Consider the following 27429-nt stretch of genomic DNA (forward strand, 5'->3'; position numbering starts at 1 on the left):
CGCAGAATTTCCTTGAAGATCCTGTTAAAATAACAAGAGAGATGAGTGAGGAAGCAAAAAGTTACAAGCCTTTGATATAGTTAATTTTATAATTAATCAACCAATTTTAAATTTGATAAGGGTGTAATAATAGAGATTACTACAGTTTATAACATTTCAAAATACACATTTTTAATTAGACGAATAAGAAAATGTGATAGAACACTTAACTGGAAACGATTTTAATCATAAGTATTCAGTATTAAAAATTACTGACATTATAGTCTTCCAACATACGTTTTTAAATGATCCTTTGCCGTAAATATATGTAAGAGAAATTTAACAAGGTACTTTTTAGGGGATTCCGTTAGCCCACAATATTCAGTAGTAAAAATTTTTTTCCCAGCATTTGAAGTAATTTTCAGGTAAAACAATAGTAAATTTTCTGAAACCCTCAATGTAGTTAACTCAGGGGTGCATTGACTTCTATTGACCCGAAATTCATAAACATTCAGGTCGTAGTTGAAATACATTCCTTATAATACTCCTCATTACAACATAATATACGTTAACGATATACCCAGATATCTTAATTGAACATCAATACAAGTATAATACACGAGACAGGGCTCCGTAGGTAATTGATTTATCTGCAATATTAGGTATAGTGACAGATCTCACAATATTTTGACTAAGGCACCTTGGCAGAGAGAAGTATGTCTAAAGTAATAATTACTTTAAGAAAACAATGAATAGATAGGAAGTTACACTCACATTTTTAAAATGGCAACGATTATAAGTTAATTACTTTCCTCCAGCCTCTTAAATGTCTTATTGGCAATAAGATCAAATTTAACTGGATAATGTCAATTTATTTAAGAAAAATATGTTTCATTATCTTTTTAATCTCGTATACAGAAAATTTTCAAAACATTTTGCAATGGGAAAGCAGTTTAATTGATCTAACCAAAGCTGTGGCCAAAGGTAGTGTTTTAACCGCTAACCTGAAATTCGAAAGTAATGTAGTTAATTTGTGAATAATAATAACTAAGGTATACGTTTTCCAAGATGAAGTCCGTATTTCTCCTCTGTAAATATCCACGTTGCACTGCAAACGAAGACTCCTTTACACTGGCGTAGAGGAGATGAAAAAACGGACTGCAATTGTCCGTGGAGTAATTGAATGACTGCATAACAATTCCGACTAAATTTTCATCGGCCTCAACGTAAACTTGAGTGACGTAATATGAAAAATATGACGCTCATGAAAATAGCTTTTCCCTGATTTCATTGAAGCCTTACACTACCTTACCTATAGTAAATTCAGCGAAATTCTGGACCTCGTTGAATAGAACATTATTAATCAATCGAATGCCATTGACATCGATCTTATTGACCTTGATATTTCCGTTGCCCCAGCCTTCCCTTGTTTCAGTTTGGTCACACCTTATTTGTACCTCTGTATCTCTTTTTATATTTTTATTTTCTCTGCTCAAAAACAAAACACCGAAATATTTACTTGACCTCTTTCAGGGTGCGCCTATAACCAGAACCATGATAACACGTAGTGAGCCCTGTAACCTCTAGTTACCATCACATAGAACCACAATGTTCCATAAATCGTTCATCATCAGATATACCGTGTATGGAATGATATTCCTAACGATATAAAAACTTGTACGACTGAGGAATCATTCAAGTACAAATGTTAATACATCAGTAATTAAATTATTTATTTTTACTTCATGTCACAGTTATTTTAGAGTATGTCATTATGTCTCCTCCTTGTTATGCATATTATAATACGTTTTCAGTTATTTTTACTTAATATAAGCTCAAAATGTCATGCTACTTTTTAAATTGTTGTTATTAGGGTATGTACCCAGAGTATGTACGCCTGATTTTATTCATAACCCTCTTGTTCGCACTAATGAGCTAATGCATCTCATTTTTTCCAGCGAATATCGAGACACAGCAAGCGACCTGGAGCTTTATTTCCGGAAGTCCGAAGGATTACCAATAGCAAGGGTAAGTGAAGTGAGCTTAGCATAATTTTTTGACCTTATTGAGAAAAACTGAGCATCATGGCGTATAGTGGGAAATCAATATAAGCTTAACAGTAACTGAATAATGGAAACTTCCTGAAAATTTTCACCAATAGTGATATCCCGAGTATTTTCGGCATTGGAAAAAGATGGATTTATGTACCTACATATGTTAATCATGGACTAAGCATAAAACTACGCAATCCCCAATGAGGAGAATAGCTTCATTTTACAATGGACTCAGAATAATCGAAGATATTTCAAATTTCAAAGGCGTATTTTTTATGATAAAATCTTTATTTTCAGAGATGACATAAAAATGATCATGACTAATTTTTAAGAATATTTATTTCATTCATTCCAGTTAACATAATTCCTCCATCAAAACTCCGAAAATTCGTAAATAAAAAAGAAAGAATATGGAAACGAATGCTGAAAATATATAAAATCAATCCATTAGACAAGGCAAAATTTTTGTGATGATATGAGCGATAAATGCATTAGACCAGTAAAAATTTGCAAAAAGGAAAATAGTTGAGATCATTAAAAATTTTCAACATGGATTATAAAATGTCCACTCTTCCTACTAAAGACATACTTTGATGGTAAATGCAGAAAACCTTATGATGAGCCACATACGTTCCATAAGGGCTCACGATGTAAGGGAAATTTGAGTCTGCTTGTACGATTTTTTTGATACAATGTGAAAAATCACCAGATCTAGTAGCGAATACTGAGGGAGATGGTTGAGCAAGAAACATTTGCAAATGTAACCTTGAAATAAAGGCACCAGCATTTAATGCCTTAATCCGCCAACGGATATTTTTGTGCAGTTTTGAAAGTATAAAAAAATATAACCGACCACAAATTACAGGTACCATCGCCGGATCCTGCCGCTACGAACAGCAGAGGCCTTCTCGCCTCCTCTTCCGAACCAGCGCTACAACACCGAGATCAGCCACCTCGGGACGTAAAGGAAGGTGTTCAGGGGCCAACGGTGAACTCGGAGGAACTAATGAGGCGCCGAGTCACATTTGCGGCCACAGAAGAGCAAGTCGCTGGATCGCGGGAGCCAAAGGAGGAGGGCTGGCGGTGGGAGTCGAACACAAGACTCATAGACGGTCATCGACAAGAGGTAACAATTCAAACTTCCTTGGATAGTCTATAGTAACCGCCATTTGTAGTAACCACAATGCACTAGCTATAGTAAGCTAGTAATTGAGCAGCTGTTCAAAATACGTATTAGTGAGCACAACTTTCCGCCCGAATACGCCGAACGAATGCAAAGCAGAGATGAGCAGTGAACAGGAAGATGTAGAGAGCTGTTCATTTTCCACTCGGTTCATTTCAGTGAACTTGGCTTGTTGGTTTTGCACAACGGTTCTTTTTGACCCATCTCTAAATCGTCATCATCATCATTAGTCAAAAATCATTGGTCAACAATTGGTTTGACGCAGCTCTACACTCAATTCTCCTATCAATTAATCATTTCACATCTACGTACTTTTTCACACACGTACCCTTTCACATCCTTCTTTATCCGTTCCATGTATTTCATTCAAGCTCTTCCTTTTCCGTTCTTTCCATCTACATAGTAGCCCCGCAATAAAGAACTGAAATATAAGTCTCTTATTAGAGCTAACACTAAAATCGCTAATGCAAAGGGTGCATATTATAGGATCTGTGAAGAATGTAATCGCAGCAATTAACAACTAAGTCTTTTAATTTCCTCTCGTCAGGTGAAGTGTATTCCAGGAGAGAGGGAGTGGAGCCCAATCCCACGTGTAGAGGAACATCCTGCGGCCCGCCAGCAGAGACCCGTGGTCCAGGGGCCTTCCAGGGCAGGTAGTCACAAATTGCCGCCATCGTGCAGGTCGGAGGGTCTGCGGAGTCAGTGGCTGCAGAAGAGGGCCTCTTCGCTCGAAAAGGCCCTAAAAGAGGCTAGGGCCGAGGCTGTGCTGCTGCGGGAATCCAATCAGAGCCTCAGGACAAGGTTAGTGGGAGAGATCCTTCAGAGGTCTGAGGATCCTTCCTTCACAGGATTTCTGAACAGAGATCCTTCAGAGGATTTCTGAACAGATATCCTTCAGAGGGGACTAAGGGACTCTGGTCCCACAAACTATAACGGTCTCAGTTCTAACAAAGTTAATTTAACCCATTATATCCCAAGCATGTTAACATCATAAAAATTCCAAATATTTTGATAAATTAGCAATAAAACAGACTTAAATAAGGCAAATTATCGATTTTTATATTTTTATTGTTTTTAGTTTGCCGTTGGTGAAACTTTGCGTATACGCAACGTTGGGAGTTCCCCTGGTCAAATGAGCCATTTTGCCTTTTTTTCGGATCTCTTTTCTTTTTGCAAATAATTCTTTTTGATTATAACGCAAACATATAATTAACCTAAAATATTGATTAAACTTTATTATTCATGAAATTTAGAAGAGCAATCAGTACGTAGATGAATATTGCACTTTTGGTGATCACTAATTTTCTGGGTGCTACAAACTCGGCATCTTCATCGTGAATGTTTTCGTCACGATCAATATTGTGGCCAACCATGTCTTTCCTTACTGCATTTCGCTAACTATTTATTCCGTTATGTCCTATATCATGGCAATTTTAGTTACTATAAGGGTAATTGCCTAAAGCGAAGCTTGTACGTGGTGGAAGGCTCCATATTATCAATAACAGACAATTTATGTCACCCACAAAGTATTTATAAAAATGTATAGTATTTGACCGGTTTCGGCTGTTACACCATTATAAAGTACATAAAATATAAAGCAACCGGTCAAATAATAGGAATTTTTATATCGCGAAAGTAACAAAGTGTCTGCTATTGAAAATGAGTAATTTCTCCTTCACTGTTTTATTTTTATTGAAGAAACATAACACTATTTCAGAACAAAAAATATGCCTGACTGATGGTTGATCCAATTACAACTTCAAATTTACAAATGGATCCAATATACCGAAATTTGGTAATACATTTAGTTACATATCAAGCCAAGTCAAAGAATAACGCATTCTTTTTACCGATCATACAATTAAAATAACCTTACTTTCCATTGGACAGTTCCTTTTGAGTGCGAGGAAGGCAACTTGGTACTCTGTTATCTCTCACACTACAAGGGATTCTTTATTCATAATTGGGAAAAATCCCATTTGTGACAAAAGTATCAGTAAAAAATAACTTGAAATTATTTTCAAAATACAATAAGTGATACCTTGCAGCTTCAATAACTTTTGCCAGGCCAACTACAACCCTTTCCACTAAACTCAAACAGGTATCAGTTTTTTCAGATGCTCATCCATAGACAGAAATTTTTCCCAAGGAAGATATCATTCTCCACAAATTAACCCCAAATCTTACTGGTTTTCCTCTTTTAAACATTTTAACGGAATGGCGGCCAAAATATGGTACCATCTTCCCGTCAAAAGATAATTATGAGAAATTGCATCAAACCGTAGAAATATTTGGTTGAGCTCGCAAAGTATGGAGGTATCTTAGAAAACTTATCCCCCTTGTCCAAACTTCTGTTACCAACCAGGCGTATGAACATTTTAGGTTCAGCAAAACGCTTCAGGGACATCGTTTGACGCACAAGATCCCGAGGATATCCCACTACCTTTCCTTTGAATCATAGTCAACCACACCACGTAAATACGACTTAACGATCTATTTACTAACCCTCACATACTCACTTGCTTTTAGCATACTTGTCCACTGTGGTAAGCAATTCTTACCTTAGAATGCCAGTATATTTTGGAATTGCAGATGTCTACAGAAATCTCGACATTTTTCTGGACAACTCGATAGCAAAGTTTTTATGCACCTTTTAGTGTAGGTCACAGTAAATTCCCACTATAGCGCAAGTAAACGCTGATTTAATCTCGCTCGATACGTGAAGTTAAAAACATCAAACAGTCACAACTCGGTGAAAACTCACCACCTGCCAAACATCCAAGTAAGGACCCTTCAACACTTATGTAGATGTATATTTAGGACTAAAATACTGTACAATTGCCTAAAACTAAAGTTTCACCATAAAAAGGTAACATATTCTTGATAAGTATTTCATTTTTCAGTCCAAAAAGAAACACTCTAAACGATTACCGCTGCGGCGCGCCGATTACCTAGATTACCGGGGTTATCCCAACGTTGCGTGAACGCAACACTTCCTTTATTCTTAAATAATTTAAAAACCACTTAGTCAAATTCACCCAATTGTTGCAATGGCCTAGAATACAAATGCATCATTGTATTTGCAGAGAGGTATAATCATCGAGTGCCTCAGATTTAACATAATATGTAAACTTAGAAGATAGCCTAGAATAACGGCTAACATATAAATGAAAAGGTCATTGTAAAAAAAATTTATTAAATTTCTTCCGTAGAAAAATTTATAACGTTTACGAAAGCATTGAACTACCTATGCTAAAAATATTAAATACTTATCAACAAAAAATACGGAGAAAACAAATCGCACAGTTTGTGTTGCGTTCACGCAACGGTGGGAAGAAATGGGTTAACTTCAACTAGTCGTCGTGAAACAAAATAAGCTTTCTTTTGATGCCTGTACCGTATCATTTCGTCTCTTTTTATTGATACTTAAGCTTAAAAGCTGCAGTCAATTAAATATTGAATTACGAAACTCTTTTGTTAAATTCTTGATAACTGAAAATTGTGTTGTATTAAGTGTAACAACACTCAAGTTTCACGTCACCAAATAAAAACACCTTCAGCTACGGAATGTACAAACATGTATTTCTCAATCATAAAGAACAAAGCATTAGATAAAATTGCAAAAAAAACTATTTCAACCAGCCGTCGCTAAACAAAATAAAAATTTCTCTGATGTCTTCATTGTGTTATTTCAACTCTTTATATGATACATACTATTTAAAACTCTAGCAGTTTTAATTTAGAAACAGACAGTACTTACCGCTTCTCTCTGCCCATAGGCAGTTACAGAAGTATTTCCACAGCAGGATCACTATCTCTACTATGCTCCTACACATGGGCAGCAATGGTAAAAGTTCTCCGTGATCTATGAAGCCCTCTTGCCTTATTTGATAACCTTGACATTTTTCCATCTCCCTTTTAAACGCCTTCGTCAATTATCGCAGTCTCTAAAAATGACAGATGCCATTTAAGAATATTCTCTAAGTTATTTATAGTTTCTTCCCACATTTTAAATTTCTTAATAGCAATGTATTGTCATATGGTAGCTACTCGACCTGAAAGGAGGTTAAAATGAAATAGAAGACTCGCCGCATTTAAGAGCAATGATACCATAACAATTAGATGAAGTTGAAGCTTGGGGTACGAGTAACACTAATCGAGCCCTTCCTCATGCTCCGACGAGATTTTAACGAGTAAACCCCCTTCTCAACAACTAAACTTTGATAATTATGGCCCTAGCCAATGAGTGATACATTCCACCAATCACAGCTCAGAATGCACCTCAATGGTGAAATAGAGACTAAGGGACTTTCCTTGACATCTAGAACTGTCCGCTGGCAATGCTATTTATTGCTATCTCTCAACCAATGGGGACGATTAGTTTATTGCAGAAGCTGTTCTCATATTCTGATCTCATTAGTCATTCCAAGTTGTTCGGCTAAGTTATTTTGACTAAGACTTTGGAGGCAATGCTTTATTCTGCACACGATGGGCTATTGTGAGCTTTTGATTTACAGGTTTTTTACTAAAAAATACTTAAAGGTGAGATGTGAAATAGAAAAGCAATGCTAAAACTGTAGCTGCAAGTTTAATTTCCGTGAGCCGATTTCAGCTTGACTAAATTTGGAGCACAAAGCTGAATATATCCGCTGTAAAAATGACTAGATGGCTAGAACGTCCGATTAAAAAGCAATCGAGGAGTAGCCAGCGTTTATCTCTTCACGGAGTTACTCGTAATTGCGGTAATTTCACATGGAAAAATAATCCACCTCGACCAGAATTTGAAGCAGGATATTACGAATTTACCCCGAGTTCTTAATCCAATTAAAATACTAAGGCGTCCTCATCTCCTGTGAATATTAAGTGCCTTTAGATGTGCATGGTGTATGATGCCGGGCATATTACGCCACAAACACCCACAATGAGGCCTTCTGCTAGGCAGCTGGGGTGACAGGAGGAGCTCAAGTATAACCGCTTCGGAGATGGGACAGAATCCGATGCTAGAATAGATATCTCCACTTCAGGGTCAAGAATATTCCTCGAAATGGCCAGCCGCTGACAACGAGGCGACAGTCACGCGGCGTTTAATTTTTGGGAAACGAATGCTCATTTATCTTGGCAGACGAAAGGATAGTAGCTATTCAGATAAAAATACCTCAAATACTTTAATTTAGGATTGGACATCCGCATTATTAAATCGCTAGTTCAACAATGAAAAGATTAGTATCCAGATAGAAGTTCCCAAGAATTCCACCTGCGAATACTCTTTCCGCTGCTTTGTTTTCTTGGCATCCAATTTTGAGATAAGAATTTATATATAAAACTCTCAAACGTTGTGAAGACCATTTAAATTTCACTCACACATTAGGTGGCACACGATGAATAAAATCCCGGTAAAAATTTCCTCTATTTAAAGTCCAATGCGTAGACATTTCTGCTTCTTAAGCATCATCCTTCGAAGCTTAACCTTGCACGCTTCAATTCATCGATCCCTGTATTTAACTTGAATACCCAAAGCTCAGTCAATACCATTGAGCAATATCCCATCCCTCAACGTGCGGATTCTTGAATACATGGTTTTCTCTTTTTCCTATATCCATTTATCAACTACAAAAAATACCTAGAAGCAATACTAACCTAAGACACAATGGCGTTGGAGACCGTTGTGAAAATTTCTCAATCGTTTTAAATTATACCGTGAAAGAAGCGTGATACTTGGATTGAATCTTCATTTAAATAAACCTCACGAGTTTCAATGAAGTCACTTCATTTATGAACAGACGTAAAACTACAGAGATGTTCTTTTACCGAAAGTGTTCAGGCAGATCGTATCCATTTATGCATTTTTGGGACACCTTTTTTCCTTTGTCTCGAGTAAGACATGGCCATAAGTCACCCACTGTATGTTAAAATCGTGAAAAAATGCGACTCCCTTTAATTGGATGAAGTTTTCGCGGATGTAATTTTGAATTACTATACATAACCATCATTTATTTAGGCTTGACACTACGTTTACCGAATTTGCATTCACTTCATTTCACATGGATTCAATTCAAATGTATTATACTGAATTAACCTTTTCATGGATACTAATTACTATTGTCACACAATCTCTTCGGCAGGCTGAATCGCAGTGAGACAACCAACCTCAACAAGCAGTACATAATTGAGAACTGCAAATCCCAGAATGCGGAGTTGACGGCACGCCAATCTGAGCTGGAGGATCAGAAGAAAGTACTAGAAAGCGAGATTCAAGCTCTAAAGGAATCTACGATTCGAATCAAGAAGGAGGTAATGAACCCGCCCCCTAAGACTGGCGACCATTTCAAATTTAAGCCTGTTTAAGTTGGTTTATTTAAGTTGGCTGAAATTTAAGTTATTGTTAAGGCCTAAAAAAGGGAAGTCCCTCAAATTTCACCACCAGATCTCGCTAAAATTTTGCTAGGTGATAGGTAATGGATTCCCATGAGATGTATTTATTTGTTTTAGCTTCCAGCGCTCAATACTTTTTGAGTATTTGGCGACAGAAAGTACTAGTTAAAACTCCTGAATATATGCAATCTGATGCATCACAATACACCCTCCGGTTCTATTTCATGTTCTTTCTTTCATCATCTTAAAGAAGTTAAAAGGACTGCAATTCCATAAAAATTATTCCAGTCATATTAATCGCTATACTAGAGGTCATACATGTAATTCTCGCTCTTAAGTACATGCCTCTTGCCGCTTGTGAAGCTTATGCGATAAAATCTATCTTATTAACAATGCCGGGAAATGTTAACCTCATCAAAAATATATTTAATTACGATCGTTGTGTATTCGTTACGTACATGATGCAGTTAACACCAGTGGTTGGAGAGTATTTGGTTGTTTATTTGGTAATTGATTTGGTGAGTGAGTCAGTGAGTTGACTTTTGCGATTTTAATGTTTTACCGGTATATCATCACGTCCGATAAATTAATGTAAAACATAACCGCAGTAATTTTCTGCATCACATCAATAATAAAATAGGTTATTTGAAAATATGTAGGACAACCTACTTCTACTCCTACGGATTTTCGTTTGTGATCGGTGCTGCTTCTCAATTAAGACACGGCATAAATATTTTCCGCCATTTCTCCATATAGTGCCACTTAAAAACTCATTTTCCTCTTATTTCAATCAAGGTAAAATACAATAACTATTAAACTAATTATATGTCTTCAATTATATTTTAATATTAAGCAGTACGCATTGTAGATGTAAAGTAACGGCAGTCTAAAAACTTCGCATTAGGCGTTAATTTTTCTTTATGAGTTTTCAGAATATGTTTTTATGCTACAACCACGCATTTCACGCTATAACGACACTAATATTTTCATACGTAGTTTCTTTTACTGCAGTCTTTGTTGTCAATAGTAGGTACAATAGTTAAAGCAAAAGTATAGCGTAGATATGAAGGAAAATTACATTTAAAAAACTGCATTCAGTTCCATGAGCCTCGGTATTGCCATGTATATTAAAAAGCTCCTTTAATTATACAATATGAATGAAATGCATTTTTTAATTATTATTGATTCACTTGTATCCCTTTGCTACAAAAATATTGTATACCCCACCCACCATTACCTGAAATTATCTCCAAAATTATTAAATTATACAAGTACCCCTTAGCTCCTTGCTCCTCATATAACATCTGGAATAAGTCTTTACATGTGGACATGGTCAAATTTGGTCGGCATCTTCCCAACACCGCGGAAGCATTCTATTCTAACTGCTTCCCGCAATTGCTATTCGAAATCCCGTTCTTCCCGACGACCAAGAATTTTTTTCTAAACTAAGGAGATAATACTCCTTTTCCTTGTATAAAATGAGATTGATGAGTTTTTATGTCCTGAATTCAAGGACTGAATTTTTTTCCGCTTCAGGTCGCGATACAGAAGGAACGGCTGGCTACTACCGAAGACGAAAAGAGGAGACTGCGCGAAGATCTAAGGTGTCTCACAAATGATATGAACACTAAGGTTAGAGGAGTTATTTTAACTCAAATTCAGACACTATTTTGGTAATATCCATGGCATTGAAAGTAAAATGAAGTTACTTTTTATCAATATCAATTTAGCAGGTATCTCTTCGGTTGTAATTATATACTCTCTCTCACCATAAATCTTCTCCCCACAGATATCACGATATATCATAATCAGACTTAGGTTCTAAACACAAAGAACTACCCTCACAATGAATACTTAGATTCAAAAATGAAACTTTACCTTCTTACTTTTTGGCATTGGCTGGCTATTAGTATCGAAAAATAGTTTTCCGGAAAAATTTATAGTTTTTGGCTCGCTCGACTCACTGTCGAAGTAAATTTATGACGAGCGCTAAAATTGGATGCGCAGTAAACAAAATCTAAGGAAAATATTTAAGCCACGACAGAATAAAATGGGAAGTGAAAAAAGTCAAATCCTAACTCATTTCGTACTAAGTGCTTTTCTTCACGCTACTCCTATTCCTCGTACAACTGCCAACTAAAATTCATTTTGAATTACGGACTGAATGGAATAATAAATCTGGAATTCTCTACTAGAAAGCTCACAAGAAAACCGCTCCAATCATGCATTTATACAAATTTTTCCTGACAAAACTCAAAGCACAGAAATATAAGACCTAAATGAATTCAATAAATAATAGCCTGCAAATAAAGAATATTTTAAAATTTTAAATCTAGTTCCATTGCTATCCCCTTATTTTGTATCGAAACTGCCATATCTTTTATCGTTTTCATGCGCAAATTGCTCTATTTTCTGAGCTAATTCTTCTTCTTTGTAATTTATTTTGCTCAAAGGGTGATGCCCAGAACATAATAAATGTATATCCACATCTATTCTTCTAAGGTAGCATTGCAAGTAATGGAACTCACGTTTTCAATCAAAATAAACAACATTGGAGCGCATTATAATGCGAAATGAAAAAAGTTGAATCCAGGTTCATCTCATGCGAAGGACTATTCTTCACACTGTCCCATTCCTCGTACAACTGCTGACCAAAATTCATTTCTGATGCTGGCATCTGGGAAAGAATAACAATTATGGAATGTATATGAAACAGTTATCTCCTTGGTTGGAAACACTATAAGCTGTCCCTCGCCAAAAGGGTAGTCATTCCCGTAGATGTCACGATATATAATAATGATGCATTAGTACCAAACATTATGAACTACCTTCTCGATGAAGACCTCGATGCAAAAAGGAAGCTTTACCTCCTTTCTTTTTGGCATTCCCCGACGATTGGCATCGATTTTGTTTTTTTTGTAGTATCTAGTTCGTTTACAAGCATTAGTGTATAACAAGCTCCATCGTAGTAGTCAACTAATCAGACCCATAATGTGATCTCTGGATATGGCATTATAATCTCGTTCGCATGCCTGAAGACCGAAAATCCCTATTCTTTATATTCAATCTGAGGGCTCACTACGTCAGTTTTGAGCTCCAAGTGGCTCAATTATAATTTCTCTCGACTTTTACGGTAACCGCTCTGTAGGTTTCAACCCAGAGCGAGGAGATGAAGAAGATGAGGGCAGAAATGCAGTCACTGCAGGAGCGGCACAAGGAAAGGATATTGGCCCTTGAGAGAGAAATCCAAGCGACGGTCCACCAGTGCCAGAAAAGGATAAACGAAAGCCACCGCGTCATCCGGAAGTATATGGGCTGCATAGGGGTGAGTTAAATCCATTTGATACTACCCTACAAACAATATATAAGAGGATGTCAGCTTATCTGTCCGCCATGGATAGCCATACGGCTACACGGATTGCAACCAAAATTGCAACGTAAGTGGATCTCATGCTTCCAAAGCTCTTAATGCTAGTTCTGGTAGTTTACGACGCCTCATTTTCATCGTTTTCGATTGCCTACTGTTTGATACGTCACGTCATACTGCAACACTTGCGCTCGGATAGTCATGCAATTTGAATAACGGCAAATAATAGATCTAAGAGATCGCGATAGTGTGATTCAATACGTTAAGGTTTATTTTTTATCATCATTACTATTTTGTAACGAAGATTATACAATATTTCTTTCAAAATAACAAACTAGAATTAATCCACATTTTTCATACAGTTTGGCAAGAAACGCCATAAGATACTGCATAAAAAACGGCTTTTCAATTGAAGTTTCGATGATTAAAAACGATGCACAAGTTGGGCACAGAGTTTGACACCCCGAAGGTTCTGCTAATGACAACACCATTCCATTTCATTTTAATTTTTCTACATTGCTTAAGCTCTGCAAGTCACGTACGGATATCTGTATGGCAAACGTGAGATACACAAAATATGCATTACGCTGATGGGAAATCAGTGTTACAGTGAATGTGATAGGAAATAAGAGTTATGTACAGTGTAACCTTTAATGTGGGAAATTCAAAAGTTGGAGGGAGAATACACTGAGATGATTCGAAAATTTTCCATATCCATTTGAACCGGGGGGGATACCTTTAATACTAATATGGAAGATGGATAGCTGAATTTGGAGGTGATGCAAAATTAATTATAAAAACTACTAAATGAAAAGCTATAAGTGGATGTCTTGTTTCGATACCTACACTGCATAAACGCTCAAATATCGTCAAAGAATCAAATACACTCATCTAGGACCCCAACAATTAAATACGAATCCGCTCAGCTGGCTGAGTCCGGAGCATAAACGCTCACCTTCAAATTCCACAAGTCTCGGAGATGAGCGTTTGTTCTCCGGCTCCTGCCAGCTGAGCGGATTCGTATTTAATTGTTGGGCTCCTAGATGAGTGTATTTGATTCGGTAAGCGATATTTGAGCATTTATTCAGTGGAGGTATCGGTTTATCTGTCCGCTTTGCGTTTCCATATGGCTACACGGATTGCAACCAAAGTTAGTACATAAGTGCATCTCATGCTCCCAAATCCCGTAGTGCTACTTCTCGTTGCGTCCGACGAGTCCTTTGCGTCTTTTTCTCATTACCTTCTGATACGTCACGTCATACAGCCTCTGTGGTTGGACATCCTGACGGATAGGCACATTTCTTCACACCCTCAAAGAGAAAACATAAAAATCCAATATGATCGTGGAATACAAGTTTCCCACTTCTCTGGGTACTTTCCTTCCCAAACAACGCAAGTTAAGTACACAAGCTAATAAAACTATTCACACCATGAAATGCGAGGATGATTCAGAAAATACTCTGTGGTTGAGGGTTGCATGGTTTGCTCCAAATCGCGTCGCGCCTAAGGTTGCCGTAAGCTTTGCTTACGTGCTCCAAGTATTAAAACCAGTTTAGACGAGCTGGGAGTGAGGTGGCTGACAATACGTAAAATGGGTGGGACAAGATGAGACATGGGTATTGAGTTCGCATTCACTAGCGAGATAAAGCCGCCGCGCCACGGTAGGCTTACGCCAACTTCAGAGAAAATATTGCTCAACTGTACGCTCAATGGCTCATTTATTTCATTCCCACCATTTACTTCTCGACTAAAACACCAAAATAATACTGTTCCTACTCTATAATTCAAGGCTAAAGTGGAATTTTATGAGTATTAAGGAAATCAGCAGGAGCCAGACCTGCTCTCGAAGATGGAATGAAGAAACAATCATCAAACTAAGAAGGCGACTATTTTATGAAATGAATGGTGGAGGCAGATACTTTTTGGAATTCCATTGTGAGGTATGAAGTATAGATACTCTGCACTTTTCCACAAAAACATGTATTTAAAAATGAGTCAACATGTTTCACTGCACTTCAGCATTATTAAGACTCATGAGAAGAGTCCTGATGATGTTGCAGTGCAGTGAAGCATTATCATCATCAGTCATCATAAGTCAACAATCCTAAGTTGGCTTGGCATAGCTCTCAATTCCTCTCTCCTATCCGCAAGCCTTTTCATAGCGCTTTTACATCCTTTGCTATAGCCGGTTCTATGTAACTCATCCGGGACCTTCCCTTGTCCTCCTTCCTTTCTACGATTGTTTTCATCAGGCCATCATGTCTCATAATGTGGCCAAGTTGTCCCGTCTTCTTCATAAGGTTGATGCGTAGTTTTCTGCGACGCTGTCTAGATGATGTCTCCAAGCTTCTGGGTTTCACCGCGTGGATTTTCTTTTGTCACGACAGTTTCTCCGGTATTCCAACCGGCGTCTTCAGGTCGATCAAAGATCGAAGATCGACCTGAAGACTCCGGTTGGAATACCGGAGAAACTGTTGTCGCAAAATAAAATCCACGCGGTGAAACCCAGAAGCATGGAGACATCTTCTTCATAAGGGTTTTAGAAGAGTTCTCTTTCATCATATTCTTCTTAACACTTCCTCATTACTTACTCGGTCGATCCATCTTATCTTCATCATTTTTTTGGTAGCAATCGGTAGCAGTGTAACATGTTCACTCATTTTTAAATAAATATTTAAGCGGAAAAGTGCCAAGTATATTTATTTCATATCTGCGAATATTTTACTTTTCCAAGTAACAGCGGATTTCGTATCCAGTTTATTTCTACCTTCTTGGCTCACAGTACTACATATTGTCACGCAAGAATGCCCACCTTATCGCTTCGGCAGTGAAATCCGAGGTATTCGAGAAGGGTGAACTCCAAAACTGTTTCTTCCTTTCCCAGCGGGGGAGACAAGAGCGAGATCCTTATCTCACGATATTTCGTAGCGAAGGCACCTCGCGGTCCCTCTGTTGTTAGTCAACTCCACAAGGACGCGAACATTGGGAGGCGGTGTGCGACAGGTGAGGGAGGATTAGGGTGACAACCGGAAGTTCTGGGGGGCAGAGGGGAAGGGTGTAGGCGGAACGCGTAGTGTCGATCGAGGGGAGAGAACAATTCAAAAGCTCACCTCTCCCACCTGGCCCATGCCACTAAAGTGCCACTCCAAATGCAGGTGACCACGTACTCGGTCATTCGGCGATTCCACTACGCATTTCGCAGTGAGGTGCTCACTAACACTGGCTCAACGAATCGACCCGAAAAATTTTACCAATCGTCGAGGGGAATCTAACACAAGATTTAGTGTTAAGGATGCAATATCTTTCATTTAAGCCGCTTTCGATACCTACACTGCATAAACGCTCAACAATCGCCCACCGAATAGAATACGCTCTTCTAGATAGCCCTTATAGTAATAGACTCGCTTTGCTCGCTGGGGGGACTCTGCCCCCCCTAGGCCCCCCCGAAAGAGGCCTGCGGCCTGTTATGCTCCCTGTGGGAGGTCTTACACTATTTGTTTGCTACTTGTTACTGAAGGATCGTTTACTTTTAAGCTGGCTAGCTTAGGTATAAGCAATATTTCCACTTTCACGTAAAACGAGCGCATGGTACGTAGGCTACAATATGAATGTAAATATTTATAAATAGAAACGTTTTTCTGAGGGGCTAAAAAAGTAAAATAAATTTCTACGAGTTTCTCCAACTTATTCAATTCAAATACAAAAAACGTTGAGACCACGTTCCACTGTAACACCCAATGCATACGTAATATCATAACATAACGACTTTACGTATTACCATGAAAAACACGTTTATTAATTATTTTCCACAAAACTCAACCAAATTCTTGATATACGAATAAGATGTAACAGCTGTTCCCCTGCGTAAGCGAATTACGTAGGGACTGAATATCAATATCTAGAACAAATGCGCCTTAGCATGAATTGGGGCTAGTATGACGAATTTTATCGAAATATAATTTATCGTGATCGCGAATGATTTCACTTCAGAAATACCTCTATTTAAAGTTTTAATGAATCGGGATACACAAATATCTCAGCTTTAATATTCAACGCAATGCGCAATAAATCTGGTGAGTAACGGATCACAGCCTTTGGTGTACAAGACATTGTGAATGTCAAGATTTCGATGATTTTCACTGTTGAATAACTTAGTCACTCAAGGAAACGTACTTTTCTCAAGACAAATAATTGAATAAGAAATACCTTTATTTGCACTTATCTTCCATATTATATTATTCACTGCCTATTCACTCCTGCAGCTCACGGATAACATTGTACATTAAAAAGGACATTAACGGAAAAAAGAACGTAAACAAAAATAAAAAGTTATCACCATCACAAAAAATGAAAATATGATCATTTTTACCCTACCTATATTATGTAAGACTTGTTTAAAAGTCTTTCTACTACAATTGTGTATCGCCAACAAGATACGAACTATAGTCAACAGCACGAATCATATTTCAAAAATGGCATTTAGTGCACTTGTTAACTTTGAAATTAATAACCACCACACTTTCGATGTAATATACCAAAATCAACAACTAATTTCCTACCTTATAGTTCTCCGCTTTTCATTTCAATGCGCTTTGATTTAAACAGATGTTTGTTCTTGCGGAAAGAAGACGCAAAGAAATAGACACTTCAAATATTATTTTCCTTATTTCCTTCCTTATATTTATCAGTTTTTCGTTTTAATTCCTTTATCTTCTTTCCCAATTTAGCTCCTCTTGTTTGCATAAACAAATATGTTGCTATGATTGTTTGCTTGTATGACTGCCGCGCCGCCTTTGGAATTTGGTGGCCATTTTTTGAACTAATCCCCATACTCAATTTTATATGAATAGGCAGATAATTAATTGTAAATTTAGAGTTTTCATAATTTTTCCTGGGGTTTTAGACAATTTTAGAGGGGGTCTTAATTAAACTTTTTGCCGTATCTCGTCTCGTTCACCCCAAACATTTTGTATGAGTGAGTGAATGAATGAATGAATGAGTGGTCGTTAGGGGAATTTATAGAATATAGATGAGCGGATTTCATTCGGTGGGCGATTGTTGAGCGTTTATGCACTGGAGGTATCGATTTACACTGTGTAACAAAACAATGTTATATTACAATGTTATGAAGCTTTCTGCAATGGGCTGCACTTTTCAAAATCGAGGTGTTATATAACAATGTTATGCAACAGTGCTGTATAACACTTTTTAATGAATGCACTTTGGCAAACCAAAAAAGTTACATAACTTATCATAGCATCGAAAATGCATTATATAACAGCGTTACATATTTCTCAACTAATGCCGGTAAGGATCAAAATAAGTTATATAAAAATGTTATATAACTTTGTTGCAAGTTTGAACGTCTGAAAATGTTGTATATATAACATTGGTATATAACTTAATATATTAAACATTGTATTATAATATTGTTACACATAGTAGTGTAAATGCTGCTTAAACCGCCTTAAATTCACGATTTTTTAGCAAAAGGGTTTCCGAAAGCATTCGATCAGGATTAGAACCTGGAACCCTTCGGTCCTAGGCCAAGTGCTGAAATACTAGGGTCCCACAAAGGGGAGCAGCGAATAGATTCTGTCTCGTCCAAATCTCAGCAGAAAGCAAACATAACGACGAGGAAAATGAAACAAGATTACGCTAAAATCCTTGGATTTGTCATGAAATTGATTCACTGCTTTTAATTCCGTAGATAATTAAGAAAGGTTTCAAAAGGATAAATTGACAGCTGGGAATCGCTCATTAAATGTTTTAAAGGAATAACAAGACATAATTGACATTTAAATTTTAGGTTTTCCCGGCGTGTTGATTGATGAAAATTTTCTCGGGATTCCCACCGGGTGTGGTATTGGGTTAATTCTCCCAACGTTTCAATGACTGAAATTTACTCTTAAGAGTAATCCCCTGAAGACGATGGCAGACTCAGCCATTGAAACGTTGGGAGAATTAACCCAATACCACACCCGGTGGAAATCCCGAGAAATTTTTCATCAACATAATAGGCATGTTAGACACGATAGATCCAGCAAATTACTAAAGTCCATCAAGCGCGAAGAAGTTTTAGTGGAAAAGGAAAAATTCTTCAATAACTGTGTCACCGTAAAGATACTCAAAGCGTCATTGGCAAGGTTATAGGTTTCTTGAATGCAATTCAAAACAAAGTAAAACTGGTACATAATCTTGATTAGGGGGGCAGCTATGCTAGAAGCGAAAATTAATTTATTCCAAAACGAACGTTTTTAACCATTTTTCTTTTGGAGAAAAATATTATAAGTATAAGACAAGGAACTAAAATAAAAATAATTATTTATCCAAGCAAATAATAATAATAATAAATAATAAATCTGGAAGTGCCGACAGAAGTGAAAATTTGAAATAACGTGACCATTTTTTAATGTAAGGAATAATTTCTAATGAAGTGTTTTATTAATCAGTAGAAAGTAGAATCATGTATATGAAAATTTTTCAATATATATCGTAATATAAAATAAACAATTTTCAAAAATTCCAATAAAAACGTATATTTTGCATTTACCGCGCATATTTTTTTCTGTGGTCCTGGATTTGAAAGCACAGAAGGCGCGCATTGCCTACTTAACAGTTCACGAGATAGCTGTCCACATGAATACATAAGCGATTAAAAGAAAATTTCTCCACGTGTTTCCTTTTTTATATTTCTACAATATATAATTGTAAACACTTCACATTTATAAATTAATTTTATGGCACAACATCCAAATCAGCTACTCAAATTGAACGTATTAAAAGAAATTGAGTTACATTGTACTAACCTTCAATATTCTTGTATCAAGTGCACTCTCCTGCACGAGTATGGACTGTACATTCATAATGGAAGAGAAGCGCGTCACCATAGTTCGCACACCTTCATAGCCACTCGAGGGGCGTCTTCATAGACCGTAGTCTCCTTTCCTGCGTGCGCAGGTCTAAAATTATTTCATCACTTCTCTAAAAGTTGGTAACATCGATTTGTTTAACGCCGACGAGGCGCCAAATAAGGGACAAGTCGTCTCACTACGCATCGTTTTTTACCGTCTACCATCTTCTGATTTATATTATGAAAGATAAACGACCTCCTAGCAGCATGCGCGGGATGAATTTCGCTGTGTTAGAGGCGTGGGAGGGGGAGAAGCGAGCGTGGAGGGGAAGGGATCGGCCTGCGGCTCTGGTATCCGCGACGCTGCGTGGGCGTTGGAATATTTTCTTCGCGGACGCGGACTCAAATTAGGCATTTTGTGGCTAAACGGTGGCAGATACGTCAAAATGCACGAAATTTTTGCCCTAAAGGGCAGTAACTCGGCAAAATCTATAGGGAATGACCATAAAATATTATATTTTTCGAATTTTGACCCTCCCCCCCTAAATTGCATTTGAGCGAGGGTCAGGTGTTCACGTACAGGTCTCAAATTTTTCAGGCCTTATTTTTGATCGGTCCCACAACTTTTTTTCATTGGGCCAGATGGATTTGAAAAAAATCGATTTTTGCGATCCGCCCTACTGTACATATATGTAGTAGCGGTGACGATGACGGTGATGCGAGTCTAATGGTTTGTGCCCCTCCACAAGTACTGTGTATATAGCGAGTATACTGTGTATATACAGAATATACCAGAATATACATAATTATACATATATGTAGTGGCGGTGACAGTGACGCGAGTCCAATTTCTTTTCCCCGTCTACAAAAGTGCTCAACGCGACATAAGAAGTTTTCAATTCAAAAAACAATAAATTGTTGTCATAATTTTCTTAAAATTTTGATTTCATCAACCTTTGCTACAACTTGAACGACCACGGCTTGCCTTCCCCTACCCCCTAGTTTTGATCCTGGCACGCTCTTGGTGTTATAGAATAATATTTTTCCATCTGCTAGATTTGTCCTCGAGTAATGCAAGCAGTTACGCAGCGCGACAATTGTAAAAGAAGAAAGAAAAGAAAAACGTGTGACTTAGATCAAGTTTAGAGCTGTATGCAGCGTACTTCTCCAAATTGGTAAATCAGCAACCCCAAAAAGAAGAAGGTCATCATTTAAATGCTATGATAAAGTGTCACTCGGTAAAAGAGATTGTTTTGTAAACCCTTATTCTGACAAAATAGATGATAATACTTACCATTTGCCAGAAAATTAAGGAAAAAAGGTAGACGTAATTTCGTACTTCCTCGCATAAATTGAGAGGTAAATTAATGTTAAATCAAGTGAGGGATTATAGTTCTGAATGTCATATCAAATTATTTTTATTAATACATTTTCATTTATTTCCCAAGCATGTCTTCAAGAGCTGTCTTTTACTTCAAAAATGTGCACAAATATTTATCGTTGCAAAACTTTGCAAAAACTTCTTAATACATTTTTATGATCCTATTTTACCATAGTTGATGCCGTGATGCAAAATATAAAAATCATTCACAAGCAGGTTGTAATTCAGTTATAAGTATCGATAGATACTCTATAATATAAGTATCGATAGATACCCTATAATTTTACTTCGCAGTGTATTTATTCATGGAATCGATGATGTATCCCAGGTATTCATAGACAAAATGAAACAACAGGATTCAAATCAAAAAATACTCAGTGGGAAAGTATGTGCTTATTTTGTTTTTCAAGATTATCTGAATCTGATACGAAAGTTTTCCATGTACTCACTCAGTGGTTCAAAGGTTGGTTCGGATGAGGGTAAAGCTCATCCTAGACTAAGCCGCAGATGAGTGAACTTAATTCATTCAGGGTAGGGGGAAGTTACTGTCCATGAGCCACATCACACTTCAATGATTTTGTTTATGGGTGTCCAATCGGGGGTGTTGACTTTGTATCTTCATCCAACAAAAGAAGATTCCTAGTCTCTTTGCTTTCACTTCCATTTCCCCTATTCATCACCATTACAGATGATATCTTAGGGTCCGAAGAAAGAAGGAATCTAAGGACTAATACCTTCGAATGTGACAATTTTTGAAATTTTTAAAAATCTGCTCTTGGAACCTTCGAATGACCGTGTGCCTCGATAATGCGACATTTAGCCAATCGGGAACACATACGCTTTTACAAAAGACTCTCCGTGTACTAGAATTTTATGAAAATTCGTGGGTTTAAAATACCATGAATCTCATCCACGTTGAGGGAAGCAGTTGACGAGCATAAATGAGGCGGTATGTTAACGCCAAGGCCACTTGATAGGGCTTTCAAAATTGTCGAAAACCTTTGAAATGTCTCGTTATTTACACCTTGATGAAAAAAATAAAGACATATGACAACTGTGGATTTTTCCTTTCAACAAATATTATTAGACATTAATGTAAAAAAGGTAAATTATTACAAACGAACCAGGAAAAAAACCGAGGAAATTTTTGGACTAGGGGAAAAGTATCTCGCAAAGTTTCCATCACTTGTGGTCGCCCAAGATGGTTTAGGATTGTCAATTATAAGACCCATTCATTTCCTAAGTCTTATTTCAATTCCTACCTCTTGTAATTACTTACCTATTATTTCCATAAATAGTATTACTCTAAACATGAATAACAATTTTATCTAAAGAGAAAAAAGGTTTCGATACTATTTTGTGGGGTTAAAAAAACAGCAATACCGTACAAAACGAGCCTTTAATGTTCAGTCAGTAAGAAATTCGCTTTAAGCATTAAAAAATGAACAACAGGGAACAATCCAAATGAATATTTAGATTCATAAACTTGCTTTTCAAACCATCACAATGGAAAATAACTTAGACTTTAGGCCAGCTTTTTCATATTTCCGCCCTCTGTGTGATGTACCTAACTTACAGATATTAGCCAACAATTCAAATATCCTAAAATTCCAATTGAGAGCAGTTTATTCCCTGACTTACAGATACATAATCATTGGATTTGAAATATTTAGGCAAAATAGGCTTTTGAATAGTAATATAGGAATGTTTCCCCTCTCCACTTCATAGATGAAGACAATCCTTTAGACCAGGGGTTCCCAAACTGGGGGGCGCGCCCCCCTGGGGGGGCGTGGAGAAATTCCAGGGGGGCGTGACACCCAAATGAAATAAATAAAAAAATTACAAAAATAATTTCCTCAGATCTTTGAAATAAAGTCTTTCTAAGTTTTCATAATTGTTTTTGTAAAGTTTCAATAAAGTTGTAAACTTTATCAAAGAAGGTTACAGGTAATTATATTCGTTTTTCATGTAATACTTGTTTTAATTTTCTTCATACGTACAATTATTGAATCTTTCCATTCTGCGTTACCGCATTCAACAGTGAACAAAAAAATCTACCTACTCACCGTATCAAGTAGGCACATACAAGTAGGAGTACACAAGTGTGTAGTAGTGTACAAGTAGGAGTTGGTATGTACGGCACCGTGGAAATAGGGTATTGCAAAATGGAAAGCTGATATGTGTAGCGGGAGGGGGGGGGGCGTGGTACAAAAAAGTTTGGGAACCCCTGCTTTAGACTCTCTTTCCATAAACGTTTCGGCATTTTTTAGCACATTAAATCAGGCAATTGAATTCGCACATTCATTTCGGGGACACTTTTATTATATCAAAGCGTACTCTCGCTATTAAGACATCCCCATATATATTAGCCAGGTGTTTCCTCCTAAAAGGTATCCATTGAAATTGAATATCCTTAAACCCTTACAGGATCGTGGTCAGTATGAATCAGGCGTCATAGTAAGCAAGGAAAGATCGGTCGTCTCATCATATGTAGGCGTCTATCAAAAAAAACAATACTCTAACATCCTCATAGGTGGTCAGACAGCAAACCTTCCATTTTCCAGGCAAATCCTCATAAAAATGGATACATCCGTTCACGAGTTCATTCTTTGAATGGCAAGGAATTTATCAATGGTATTTGCATGCCCTTGGCTATCTTTATAAATGATATTAACTATTCAACGCGATCGATCCCGTAGCCACTTAAAGAATTGAGCATTGTTCTCGAAGATGTAACATTTTTCAAAGGAATTCATGCCAAGGATTAACTCATCGGGCAACGATACACTCATTTAAGGATGCGAAAAGAGGAGACAGGAGAGAAATACTTGCCCAAAACCAGTTGCCTCAAAGCCATCTGAAATGTAGGGGAATTTGATTTCCGGTTAAAAAAATTAGCCGTATTTCATTATGACCATCAGCTATTAAAATGATCACGGTGATCGTATATACACTATCATCCTCTCTTAAAGACCGGACGATGAAATTAAGGGGATCAAGCTTGTAATAGCATTATACCCCCTGGGCCCGGGTTCAAACCCCGGCGACGCGTTGGTAGATAATTTTTAATCCCACCTAAAAATTTGTAAATGCCGCCGTAATGGAAGAGTGAGAAGGAAAAACATAAGTCGATAACATATATTCTACTATACTTACCACTATGCACTTCTACCACCAAAAAACAGACATAAAATTGCTGCTTAGCAACTGGAGGTTCCCGAATCTTAGTTCCAAGTCTAATATTTTGGATCATTTTCGTGTCACCCTGCGTAAAAAAAATCAGATCAATTAAATTTCTAAAATTTAACTGATCTAATTTTAATGTTGCAAGTAGGGCAACTTTTAGAACACCAGTTAAATTTATAAATACTCTTCCTCATTTAGTTTCTGTACAGCTTTGTTGTTCATAGAAAATAACATCTCAATATAATAACGGCAAGAAAAGGAAAAAGAGAAAAAAGTTTCTTTATTACCAGCCAAACTGAAATTTCTGAATTTATGAGATAGAGGCTTCTCTCAGATTACTGAGGCACCCTCAAATGTATCAAATATGGTTATAATATCGTTATCAAACCGTCATTTTCGATGTATACGACTCCATAAATGCAAAAGTAATTTGATATGCCTCATTCCATCATGCATTTTCGGCACATTTTTTCTCAAAATAGGCGTCATTTTTAATTTAGCCCCAATCGGGCCCTCGGAAGCGGTAAAATGTAGTCATGGTGATAGTAGGCACATTTGTTAATACGTTGCATTAAATAAAATATGCATATGACCCATGGCCTCCTAGTGAAGTGAGAAATCCAGATTGGGCGATAAATATTGTCGCCATCTTGCCCGACATTTGGTTCTTGGGCATTAGGACCCAAAGTTCGGCTTGGCAACAAGCAAATTCGGATTCAGTGGGGTCGAATTAGCGTTATAACACTATATATTTAAAACATTTACACGAAAGAACAACCCTCTCTCCCGGAGGATATTCTACACTCCCTGGACCCAAGTCAGTACACCTCCTTATTTAAGACGGTGAAAAATGCAAACCATCAATTTTAAAAATATACACTTAAAGTGCATCAAAAATTATGTTTCCTCGGAGTTTTTGGCCTCTCAATAGAAATTAACTCCAAAATAAATTGAAACAATTTTTTTTTCTAACGATATCTCCAGTTTTTTTTTTTTTTTATAAACGTTTACTTGATCTTAAGATGCATGTGCTATTACGTTCTGCCACACTGATTTTTTTTTTCAAAAGTTTTTGACCGAAAAATAAAATTTTACTAAGTTTGAAATTTTCAATTTAAAATCAAACATTTTAGGTAGCAATAGACACACGAAAAAATAAATATTGTTACCCCTATATCACAGTATAATCCTTTTTTTTTCAAGTTTTAATAACTGGTGAAGCAAGGTCAAAAACACAAATAACTGCTTTGCGCCATTTTCACCTCTCTACTCCACGAGGATAATTGATTTGATTGTTGAGAGCAACGATTATTGACCATTTTGTAATGTTATTGATTGAGAATAAATATTAATAAAAACAATACCGATCACACAAAGAATAATCGTAATTAATGTTTATAACCATACAGTTGATTTCTTCAGGCTTTGAGAAATACAGCGTCTGCCAAAAATGATTTTTTATACCTGCTGACTACAATAAAACCACAAAGTTATCGCCAGCGTTTGAGCCAATATCATAATTATTGCGAGAATATGACAGAATATTCAAATAACAGTCGTCGACGTAGCGATAACACTTCATCATTGTTGACGCCAACATAAAAACGACGGCAAAAATAAATACTGAAGATATGGTTAAAAAAACAAAACTTTGTGTTGCATTTTTATGGGGTTAATTTCAATTGATGTTTTTTTTTTATTTTTCAAAATATCAACCTACTAGACCCTGTGATGCTGAATCCGCCCCTGTTGCCAAAACTGTCTCCAGAAATGCCGTTAGGCTTGAAAAATTGCCATTTCTATCCATTTTGCGCCTGGACTATTAGCAGTAAGTAAACTTCTTTCACACTCCATCAATAGGACATAACCACCGCATCCGGGCGAGGTTAGTAGAGCGATGAAATTAGGAAGAAATAAAAACTTAGGAAAGTGTTTTTTAGACCGTAAAAGATGATATCTCAATCGCTTCCTTCTTTTGCTCTCCACTTTCATCAGGCGAAGGAGCCCAGTCCACGCGATGCGGAAAGACATCGGAAACACCAGGAGGAGACGGCGATAAAGGTGGATCAAGCACCAGCGGATAGTCCCGGCGACTGATACGACTAGGCGCGGTGGAGACATCTCTTATTCATCGCGGAAGAGCAAACGACCAGACTTTCAGAGGAGACAACGCTTTATATCGTGTTTTCCACTGTATCAGTAGGTACAGTAATAATGCTATGTCGTTGACATAGAACTTTCCTTTCCGATGTTCTCAATAAAATCCTACATTACGTGCAAACGATATTTTCCTCTTACTCCGTTTTCCATTTCACGAAAAAATTATGCGTATTTATTCAATGCCCCAGATAAAAAACACCAGTAGTTTTGCGAAAATTATTAAAGTTGGATCAAGATATTGTTAGTAATGCTATGTCGTCGGCATTTGTCATTAAAAACGGATTCTTTGCGAAATTCACAATGAAATCCTTTCATATCTAAGAAAAATATTTTCCTCTTATGCCCTTTCTCGTTTTACGAAAAAATTACGCATTCTGATAAAATTCATTACACATCAAACGCCAGTACATTTACGTAACTTTAAAAAAAGAATCCTTCCCGAAAATCTGAATAAAATAATTAGTAGGTACAAACGATATTTTTTTCTTACGCCGTTTCTCGTTTCACTGAAAAATTATTCGTAAGTTGCACCAGATACTAAACACGAGTAGTTTTGCGACAATTATTACAGTTGGGTCAACATATGAACAGAACTACTACGCTTAATCAAAAACGTTGGCTATCTTTCCGGTAGCAGTAGCGTAATCTAATGTCTTTCAGTATTCCAAGAAAAGAATAGAACTGATACAAATATACGCGGTGGAGACATTTCTTATTCATCACAAAAGGGCACAAGACCAAGTCACCTTTCGGAGGACCACTCGGAGACAGCGGCGAATATCGTTTTTCCACTGTATCAGTAAGATCAGTAGCGATTCTGTGTCGTCGACAATGAGCAATAATAAACGATCCTTTCTGAAATTCTCTATAAAATCCTATACTACGTGCAAACGA

At 37.0% G+C, this 27429-nt stretch overlaps 1 protein-coding gene across 1 annotated transcript in view; it reads left to right on the forward strand.

The window, feature by feature from the left end:
* The window catches only part of LOC124166868, a 45328-nt gene extending 18669 nt beyond the window's left edge, over window positions 1–26659 (forward strand). The window contains exons 5-11 of the mRNA XM_046544580.1: window positions 1938–2007; window positions 2899–3159; window positions 3764–4017; window positions 9339–9507; window positions 11125–11220; window positions 12737–12913; window positions 26371–26659. Of these exons, the coding sequence (XP_046400536.1) occupies window positions 1938–2007; window positions 2899–3159; window positions 3764–4017; window positions 9339–9507; window positions 11125–11220; window positions 12737–12913; window positions 26371–26472 (1129 nt within the window). The 3' untranslated portion in view covers window positions 26473–26659. The remainder of the gene's footprint in view (window positions 1–1937; window positions 2008–2898; window positions 3160–3763; window positions 4018–9338; window positions 9508–11124; window positions 11221–12736; window positions 12914–26370) is intronic.
* The last annotated feature ends 770 nt before the right edge of the window (window positions 26660–27429 follow it).

The sequence above is a fragment of the Ischnura elegans genome, chromosome 10 (genome assembly GCF_921293095.1).
Source record: "Ischnura elegans chromosome 10, ioIscEleg1.1, whole genome shotgun sequence".
Taxonomy (NCBI): Eukaryota; Metazoa; Arthropoda; class Insecta; order Odonata; family Coenagrionidae; genus Ischnura; species Ischnura elegans.